Below are 11,083 nucleotides of genomic sequence, written 5' to 3'. Positions count from 1 at the left end.
CCTGAGGTCCAATAATTACTTTAAGGTTCCCTTTGGGGTAAAAGGGTTGCAAAAGCCTGGCTTAGATGCTGGCACATTAGGTAGTCCAAGCCATATTAGCTATATATTAGTCCTATATATATTAGCCATTCCTAACTCCACCTTCAGCAATCAGATTGACAGCACGTTGCTCTATGAGCAGGATTTTGGGAAAATAGTATAAAAGCCCCTACATGTTTTTCTCACCTCCTTTAGCATTGTCTAGGAGGGCACATGAGTTCCTACCGATAATAAAAAAAGGTAATTACATTTTTTTAAAGATATTACCATAGCAGTTTTCCATAAAAATATGTGTTTATCATTGACTGGAAAAAAAAAACTAGAGGAACTTTAAACTTACCTACACTTCATACAATAGTATTGATACCAGTGTGAGTGGTACATAAGCATTTGTGGAGAAAAAGTAAACCTGTCAGCAGGATACAATAATAAAATTAGATTTGAAATCTAAAATTCCCTAGGTGCTTCAATATACCAATTTTTGTTACTTAAATCCTCTCCCACTAGGCAAGAGAGCTCCCAACCTGAAACACAAGATATACATACATACTGAATTGGGGATCAAGTCTTGATAAGAATAACAAAATCTGCAGTAGCCCACCCCAGGCAGCCTAGGTCCTATGATCTCTGGTTACCAGTCATTATTTCAGGGTCCGTTTTTGTCAAACTTTGCACATATAGACAAATTATATTAATGCACATTGATTTGACTGCTTTTGATATGCTTACTTCTTTCAAATGTGTATCAAAGAAACAATAAATAGACTATATTTTCCTTTATTTTAAAGTATGTTGTTGTACACATTGTACAGTATAAAATAGCAATGCAAGCCTTACAACTAAACTAAAGGCTTTTATGAAGGCAGAATCCATACCCTGCCATTGTGTGCCATTCATACATTATATATGGCATGTTTCATATGCCTTCTGTATAGCTTTGTGTTGAAATCACTCCTACGTTGCATCTGTCTGTTAATTGCTTTAGGAGTCAGTATTTTCAGCGCATTCATACCCTGCAGCTTCCAGGTTCTGTTTGCCTAGTCTTGTGAAGTCTTCATGTAATAATGTGCTTTGTGCAAGTTTAATAAAATGATACAATAAATACAAGATCAGGATATAGAGAACAACGTAAGCATTAAATCCCTTTCCAAAGAACATTGTGATTTATTGTCCTTGGAGGAATAAGGTGACCTTGACTTTCTTTTGTCAATATTTGAATCTCCTTGTTAATCAATCTTCACTTCAATAATATTTAAAAACTGATCAAGCAAGATTAGCAGTTTCAGAGCAATCTGTGCATGTGAAACAAGGTTAAAGTAAATTCAATTAATGTGGAATTATTCTTGTAAGAGTTGGATATTTATATTGGGGCAGTTAGGGGCCTTAAGCAGCCCATACATGGATGAAGGTAGTTTGAGATTTTTCTATATTGGTGGTTTGTGTCCTGATTTGACTATCCACAAGAATTACAGAAATTTTTGACAAAAGAAACATGCAATTAATAACTACCGGTAATATTTATATAGCACTTTACTTTATTACGCGGCACTTTACAAAGTCCATAGTCATGTCACAAGCTGTCCCTTTAGGGGCTCACAATCTAATATCCCTACCATAGTCAAATGTCTTTAATACATAGTCATATGTCTTTTTAAGGTCATCGCCACAGCGATCAAGACAGAATATGAGCACAAAGCCTCCTGGGATACCTATGTCATACATCCCAGGAGGCTTCTGGCTGCTCCTTCTGCACATTCCTGATCTTGGGCATACACAGAAGGGGCTTTTTTCTTTTGTTACCTGATCTTGCACAGTGTGGGATTGGGTGGCATAGCCAAAAAAGGCAGACAAAGATAGCGGTGCTTGGCACTTCCTCTGGGTTGGAATGAAGGAGGATTCCAGAACGGCGCAGGACCCAATAGAGAACATCTCCAGTGGGATTGAGGGATCCGCTGAATTAAAGGTAAGTGTGATTTTTTTTCCAGTTTCCAGTCTCGTTTCAATCTAATTGCACGCAAACACAAGGAGAAAAAGGAAACTCCATGCAGATGGTGCACTGGCTGAGATTCAAACATGAGCACTCCTAGAGCAACACCTAGCACTGCAAAGGCCAGAGTGCTAACCTGTAGGCTACCTTGCAATGTCTCTTTTATCAAAAATACATTTTTGGCTCCTGGTGGCTTTTTGTTTTAATCTAAGCTGTATGATATGTGCCGTGTAGTGTAGGGCTTGGCTCTATTTGGCAATGCTGCGGCAATCAACCAGATGCCAGGTAACTTCTACAAAGGCTTTAGAATGAGCTCCATGGTTCTTTTACGTGTGTTTGGACAGCTTATAGCTATATATGTAGCCACTTGTTATTTATTTATTTAATAGAGTATGGAAGGTTTGGAACCCCTGTTTTTTTAATAGCTATTGGTGTCCCCGCTAGGTAAATTTGCCCTATACCTTTATCCTGTCTACCTATGTCACCCAGACAGAAAGTGATAAAAAAAAATCAAAACAGCTATAGTTGCCACCAAAAATAGGTGAGGATAGAATATGCTTTGGGGACATTTTCTGACTTCCATTTTCATCTTCAGGACAGAAAATAAGGGTACAGTGGTACCTTGGTATAAGTCCTTAATCTGTTTCAGATCCTTGGACTTATACCAAACAAATTTTTCCCATAAGAAATAAAAAGAAAATGATTAATCTGTTCCCATGAAAAAAATCCTATTGTTATTGGCATATTATACATTGATGGGGCTGTATGAAATAATTTAAACACTGCTTAATACTAAAATAAATAAATACAAAAGCAATTAGACGAAAAAAATGAAATTTTAACTTCGTTTACCTTTTTGAGAAGAGTCGAGTGCCTACTAGGATGGTGCTGAGAAGGGAGGAGGAGGAGATGGTATGTATTTCACAGAGAGTTATAGCGCGGGTTTTTCACTGAATGGTGGCAACTGACATACTGACGCTTGTGGGCAGTCGTGGCTTTGTCTCGAGAGAGGTAAATAAGGGTAGCGCGCGGTGTTGTGACTCATTTTGACCCATACAAGTTCTAGCACAAAGGTTGTATACCAAGCAAAGGTTGGTTGTATACCAGGCAAAATTTTTTGTGGCCAAAGAGGACGTATACCAAATTGGACTTATTCCAAAGCAGACTTATACCGAGGTACCACTGTAAATCTTCCCAAGGGAAATGGACAGCAAAAAGTAAACTGATATGGGTTTTAACTCTTCCCTACACTAGTCAACATGGCACAACTGTGTGTTAATCTGACAGTTTTACTTGCATATAGAGCATGATCTGTGATCCATGGAAAAGCAGCAGGCTGGGCTTTTTCCATAGTATTCTGTTTTACTCTATGTATTTTGGAATGATGATATTAAAAAAAAAAAGAACCTAAAGCCAAAATAATATTACATTTAGGGGGAGAGGGGCAGGGTAATTCTGCATTCATTTAAAGATAGCAAATGCTAAAGTAAAGTAATTCATAAAAAAACAAGCTGGGTCTAGGCTTTCATTAAATAGTAATTTGTTTATAGGATGTGTATCCTAGGGGGAGTTCACACTGTACAGTTAAAAAAGAGATTGCTTTCCAGCAACAGGGGTGAAAAATGGAGTGAAGAAAGCCATGCTATTGCTCTTCATAAACAGCATCCTAATTTCCTAGTAACCTTGCTTGCCTTTCCCTCATTAAGAGTGTCCTTCTAACAACAGATCCTTTCATCATTCCAATTCCTGGCATTATTCTTAACAATCAACAGCAGAACAGGTCAATGTGGTCAGAGAATCATCATTTGTCAGCAGAAGCCCTATAATAAGCAGATAGGAAGCAGTGACATATGTCTGCATAAATATTAATTTTGTAATCTAGGGTGAAGTGTATTGGTATTATTATATCACACTGAGCAGCAGCAGTCACATGCAGTAGTAATAAAATATAAGAAGGTTTGGCCTGAAAAAGGGGATGAAATAACCAGTCCTATGTTTTTAAACTTCACACTCTTTATTACATAGTCCATGATAAGCAATAGGATGGCTTAATAGCATCTTTGAGATAACAGATGAAGTGTGCACAGGAATTAGGCTCTGGTTTTCTAACAAGATCCGCAGGGTTTTATTAAACAGACTTTGCAAACTGTTGATTTGCTGGACAAAAAGAGAACAGATAAGATACATTTTTGTAATAAATGAGTTGTTAGTTAATAAAATAATTGGTTAAAATTTTTAATTTGCTGGATGTGTCCCAAAGGCAACATATACATACAGTATATCACTGGTTTAGGCATCCCTACTGCAAGATGTCACCTCATATTCCAGTGACATACAGGTAGTTCCCGGGTTATATACGAGGTGTCAGTTACTGTATAAAATCCTCACTGTGAGATAGGCACAAAGCTTTGGAACCAGTACTGAATCAAAGAATAATAATAAAACAAATGGAAGCAGCTCAAAATTATTTTTTCAGAATCATCTGTAGATTGTGTGGTTGCATTTGTTTTTTTAAAAGTCTCAGATCTGTCCATTGACCAGAATTGACTTAAACTGCTTCTGTAGACTTAAATTGGAATGATTTCCAACTACATTAGCAAGCATTTCAAGCACTTGAAAAATGATTGAAAGTGTTCTGAAGGACAGTATACGGCCCGTATTCCTTAGCAACATATTTAAAAAAGAGCTGCCAATCACACTGGAACTACTTACTAGAGTGTTTCAGCAAGTGTTGAACGCCCCCCCCTATTCACAGACATTGAGAGGTTAAAACATAGAGCTCAGGAGAGATAACTTTTGCATCCGTGCTAAAGGACCCACTAACTGTACTCTTTTTGCATTCCAGGTCTTTCTCTTAAATCATCGCCCATTTCCTTTGCAGATGTCTTCAAACCAGTGGAACTCAAGTTAGTTGTTACCCCGAGACCGGAAGCAGAAAAGGTAATATGTTTTAGTGTTTCCCAAGGTGAATTGTTTACTGAATGTGGTAATAGGTCAGTTTGCAAAGAATACTAAATCAGTTAGGTGATATACTTTATCCCTTTTTTGCTATGTGAACAGTCGCTATCAGCAGTTGCCAACCGGTGGTCTGTGAGAATATTTTGCTGGTCCGCGGTTCACAGGCTGGGGGCGGTGGCCAGGTTTCGTCTCTGGACAGGTCTGAGCCTGCGATGGGAGAGTGAGTGGGCTCTGGCATCATGAAGTCACTATGTGTGAAATTTCCTATCCTTTGAGTGACATCGGGCTCCCATTTTTACTACCAAGCCTACATAAACAAATCATGTTTAAATTGACATCTTTTTCCAGTATGGCTTACATGAGGATTGTATGTGCATTTCCATTGATGTGCAGTTGAATCTGTTTCTTTACCTGAAGGGTTCAGGTGTACACTCTTCCACCATACATCTGCTGCCCTGTCCTTTCCCCATGTTTTTCCAAAAATGTCTTTCCCAATGATTTCCTAATATTTAGAAATATCCACTTGCAAATTAATATGTGTTTTCTATGGTATTATTACTATCACACTGTAAAAGATATGCAGTGTCTTTCCCAATATAACACAGCTGCCTATAACAATTTATTGTAACAATAAAAACATGCATCAGCCTTGTATAGCCATCTACAATATGGTGTTGCTGCTTGTTAAACCATACTTCATATGGATATGCATACATATGCCAGCTGCGTGGCCCCATTTACTGTCTGCACAACATGTGGTTCTCTGTTTGCACTAAGATGGGGCACGCTTGTCAAAATCATTCATAACATCATTAGTCATTATCATTACAGTATTTAACAGATACTTAAATGTTAGAGCATGTGTATAACAAGTGTGTGCTTTATTAGGAAATGTAGCATTCACATTTATCTTTCCCCAATCTTTCCCAGATGGCAGTATTACCTTTATGATTTTTTTAAAGCCTGAAAAATATAAAAAAAACACATTTATTTGTAAGATGGATCATGTATAATTATTTGCGAGCATGCATTCTATACTGTAATTACCATTTCTCCATTTCAATACATTTATAGTAGATTTTAATAATTTATATATTTTAATAAAAATATGTATCAGTATAAGTAATAGCCAAAAACAAAATTGTAATATATAATTATACTCAAAACAAGAACAATTAAGGAAAACATTGGTTGCCCATATACTTCAGTAACAGTGCCAAGGGTACTGACAAGGCACTATGAGAAATATTACTGGATAAAGACAATACAGAATATCTCATGGCACACAGCACATTTCCACCATCTAAGAGTAGATTACTCAGTTATAAACTGTATTGTGAATGCTAAGAGCCAAAGGGGTGTGCCAACCAGGTTTCTCAACATTTGCAACAATGGCATTTGCACTTCACAGTGGAGGAATGGACTACCCAACCTAGATGTAGTGCAGATATGATAAAAAGGCAAAAGGAAAATAATCCAGCAGAGGAAAAAGGAGGGGAGGGCATAGAGCAATCACCCCATCAATAACACTATTATGGGATCAGTATCAATGTGTAATAATACAGAATAAATAGACATAAGAGATCAGTCAAAGCCGGGGTAAATACTGTAAGATCCAGGGTTCCGGAGTAATTACCATTTCTAAGAGATCAGGCAGGTTTTTATATCTAAAACAAGTCATTGGTCTTAGGATGTCATTAAAAAAGATGCAAAACATTTGCAGAACCCAGTGCATAGTAACACATTGTCATGGCCATGCATTGCTTGGATTTGTGACTCCTTAATATAACTGCCTGAATGAATGACACAACATTTTGACCTATGCATTTTATGTTTATGCAATAGCACGCACAATACCACAACCGTATGATGTGAATGATCCCTTACACATCAGACACTTTCACTTGTAAATAAGTTTGTAATAATACCCACCTTTAAAGTTTATTCACCAACACTGTAATTTTAGCTCATATTGATACTGCTCATATTAGCTCATTCTTTGATCATATTGAAATGATAAATAAAACTAATCAAAGAAAAGTATTGTTTTTGTTATGAAACTATTGCATTTTTCCTAAACCAATTATTGTGTGTGTGTGTGTGTTTGTGCTTTCTAAAGAGTAGAAAAGAATTAAAAGGTCAGAATTTGCCATTATGTCTGTGAATGTTCTTATTCATTCCGGTCATTTTCTGTCTAGTAGTAGTTAGTCCTCTTCTTGTAATGGACAAGACTGTAATAGACAGTTAGTCCTTATGACTTGTAATGGTAAAGATGCTTCTTCAGAACACAGTTCTGGGGAATAGAGCTCTAGCTATGGGCTAAAAATGAAGTACTGGTATGTAAATAAAGTATTAGTGGGTTATATTTCATATTTGCCCGATAATGACAATTTTTAATCTGAAATATCTTAGAAAAATGATATCAAAACACTTTCCTTCAGTTATATATAAAATTGTGCTTTGTGTGCGTTGTTAGCTTTTTCATTTTTTCCTCCAGATTTATCAGCCTCTTCTAAAACGTTATGCCGAATGTGAGAGTAAAGTGATGGAAGAGAGCAGAAACAAATGAAGATTGGGATGGTTCCGTTAAAGTATTTTATTTAGTCAGCATTGCTAAATTAATACATCTTTTCCTATTGATGCAACAAGTAATGGATTTCCTGTAGCACCTGAATATTGTTCTTATAATAATAAGAAAATAAGGACCAACCTGAAATTCAGTAATTGAAGGATGAAGTATTATGGATAACCCTACCCTGTCTCAGTATATTGTTTGGCTATCAGTCCCCATATTGTCATTGCATGTTGGAGCTGTTAGGTTGAGCTGACATATGTACATGCCCCTCATGGCAAAGCCAGGCTTCAAATTTTTTGATAATAGCATGTGTATTATCACTACAAATGGGCAGAATTGATTAGCAAGATTTGCACCTCCCTTTCTTAAATAATGCTTAGAGGTTTGACACAGATTTTGCTCATTCAGGACAGATTCATTCATCCTTTCTAGTTTTGGTTGGATAGATGTGATCAAAGTTCTGATCCAACAATACTATAGCAATGACAGCTGTCAATGTCTGGAAGCCGGATTGGGTGAGACATACTAAATCATTGATAGGTATAATACAGCCCATTACAACAATACTCATTATGAATGGCCAGATTGTGGCCTGATCAAACCCAATCCAAGTTGGGATTTTACTGTGCAAACACCTCTTATTCCTACTTATACCCTAGCCAGTTAATTTCCAGCTCTACTTTATCTTTTCTTCTAATTTTTATTTCTGTAGACATTGTTTGATATAAATGTGAATTTTCCTAACAGATTGGATTCTATGATTTGGAGCTTTTGGTTTTTACAATATTTTTAAATTTTAATGTACCTGTTCATGTTCCATCATTTTAATATCTTTAATAAATACCATCATAATTTATGTTGTTTTGTTCATCATTTTTGTATCAATGTAGTGAATCAAATTTTATTGTGAAAAATGGTAATGGTGTACAGGAAAACAAAATATGGATGATGGTTTTAAGCGCAAAATGTCTATGGTAATGGAACATTAGGGGTCTATTTTAAACTGTTAATCTGACATTCAGCAATAATTTTCTAAAAGAGAACCAGTTGCTGCCACTGAGAATTTTTTTCTATATTAAGCTCCATGGGGGTGAATGCAGGGTTAAAGGCACCCCATATACACTCAACAAAATGCAGCGGCTCTGTAATGCACCAGAATGCAGAAATGTGAATGTTTGTGAGTTATGCGCTGCATTTTCAAACATATTGCATCTACTTTGTTTCATGTGTATTGACAGCCAATTTAATATTAAAAGGCTGCCTAAAGCATTGCATCTCAACACCCTTAAACCCCTGTTCACAGACCTTTCTACTGCTGCAGGTCAGTAATTCTAGCTTTCCAAAGCATCTTCTTGTTGAGAAGTAGTGGAACTCAGCAGGCACAAGTAGAGCTTCCATCTTTATAGACATTACCCTGACAATACATGCTGCTCCAGACAATTACCGCACAACTCACACCATCCTACACCATACTGCCATAACTGAAGCTATAACCATCTGTATAAGTCAGTGCTATGTTCACCCCATACAGAAAATATACATATTCCTGTAGAATATTGAAAAACTACTTTCCTGGGTGTCCCTTAGGAGAAGCTGTTCACCTCCAGCAGAAAGCTATTTAGAACACAAACTATAAAGGAACACAGATCCCTTCTGTGTTCCATTCTTCTCCACCCTGGGGTGTCCTATGCCCCCGACACACCAGATCAATCACACATGACAAAAGCAAAGCAGCCTCAGCAGGCAGACAACATACAAACAACATGAAGATGCTGAATGAAGAGTGTATAGAAAAAAGAGGAAATCTTATATGAAATTGCCAATTTTTTAAACTGACATTAAGCCAGGAAAATTCCTGAAAACTTCCCCAGAAGAAACTGCTCGGGGACATGGAGTAGCTAATAACATCTGCTTTCCAATAAGTTTGTGCTAGCCTTAGGGTGCAGATTCCTTATGATGTTATCGCCACCGCGATCAATCAGACAAAAGGCCAGGTCACAAAGAATGGCACAGCACAGGGACCTGTTTTATGAGCAGTTTATCCTGCTAATAACAGGCAGGCAGCAAAAAATCTACAGAAAAATAAAGAACTGTGTAAAGTCTATTGATCTGGGGGAAAAAAACTGCATTTTTTGCCAAGTTATTTGCTTTTTCTGACCTTAAATGAGCATTGCTCTGAGAGATTTCAGAGCATTTTTTTTCTTAAAGGACACTATGCCTAGATTGACATGATAGTGTAAGAAGTTAGATAGTACTAAAACACACACACACACATATATATATACAGGTAGTCCAAGAGTTTCATAAAACATATAAACTGTAGGTTTGTTCTTAAGTTGAATTTGTATGTAAGTCAGAACAGGTACATTGTTTTAATAAATACAATTAGGACAGATGTTTGTCTCAACATAATATTAGGCAGCATGGTGTCGGTTACTGTATAAAATCCTCACTGTGAGTTAATCACAAACAAGGCAAAAATAAAACTTTATGGAGCCTATACATTCATTAACTTCTGAAGCAAGCTGTGCTTTGATATGCAAAAAGTAAAAAAATGCAGAGTTTGTCTTGGTCATTATCAAGCCTCTGTCCTGCACAGGAATGAGCAGGGAAGCCCCGTTTGCATCCAGGTGTCGTCCGTATGTCGAATGTGCCTAACTCAGGAACTCCCTGTGTAGTGTGTGTATATATTTATATATATAACCAGACAATTTTTAATTGAACCAACTTTAGCTTTGATTATGGCATGCATTCATGGTTTGTTGACCCAGCAAACCCTGAACCACATCCCTATATCTAATTAGCAAATATGGCTGCCCACATGTACATTTATACATAATTCAAAAAATTTATAGAAAGAATAATTTTTTCTGGCTAATCTAATGTTTTTTTTTAAAAAAATATTGGAAAGCCTATGCATTCCCCTTGTAGTAAATTATAAAATATGTAGGCTGCCATCGCTATCCTTCCATCTAAAAAATACAAGTTGCCTGGCTGTCATGCTGAAGCTTTTGCTCACTGAGAACAAGTACAGAGAGAAGGCTAAAAATTGTTAAGGTTTTAGTAAGTATATTCAGACCCCAGATCTTTCTTCTACACATAAATGAGCTCTTTTGATCTCATCTCCATATGTTATCTACATTTTCTTCATTATTTGCATTGCCGGCCATCTGTTCCATATATCGGTGTGTAACGGTAGAAATATTCATGTACTGTATATCCCTCTGTTAAATTCACCCCATTCAACATGCAGTTATATTATGTTAGAAATCTGGATGACTGACATTTAATAAAGTATTTCTGTCTTTAAATGGTGGCCACTTGCCTTTTTTACGATAAATTAATTATTGATTGTGGCAGCAAAATTCTGCTTGTACTATTATCTTTGTGAACCTTCATGGATTCCTAGCATTTTGTCTTAACTGCTGAAAGTGAAGGATTCTTCAGGGATTGTTATAAATTATCAGTGTCTGCTATGTGCCTCTGACATATTATATTGGGTATATCTTTGTTCTATTTCTAGG

The 11,083-nt window shown here is 36.6% G+C and overlaps 1 protein-coding gene across 1 annotated transcript in view; it reads left to right on the top strand.

Moving 5' to 3' along the window:
• XYLB (xylulokinase) overlaps window positions 1-9,649 on the top strand; it is a gene marked incomplete in the record, with an annotated part of 64,889 nt that extends 55,240 nt beyond the window's left edge. The window contains 2 exon segments of the mRNA XM_072412575.1: window positions 4,872-4,966; window positions 7,482-9,649. Coding sequence (XP_072268676.1) covers window positions 4,872-4,966; window positions 7,482-7,553 — 167 coding nt within the window.
• Between the last annotated feature and the right edge of the window lie 1,434 nt (window positions 9,650-11,083).

Source organism: Pyxicephalus adspersus, chromosome 5 (assembly GCF_032062135.1).
Source record: "Pyxicephalus adspersus chromosome 5, UCB_Pads_2.0, whole genome shotgun sequence".
In the NCBI taxonomy this organism is placed as follows: domain Eukaryota; kingdom Metazoa; phylum Chordata; class Amphibia; order Anura; family Pyxicephalidae; genus Pyxicephalus; species Pyxicephalus adspersus.
This window is presented reverse-complemented; position numbering and strand designations above follow the sequence as displayed.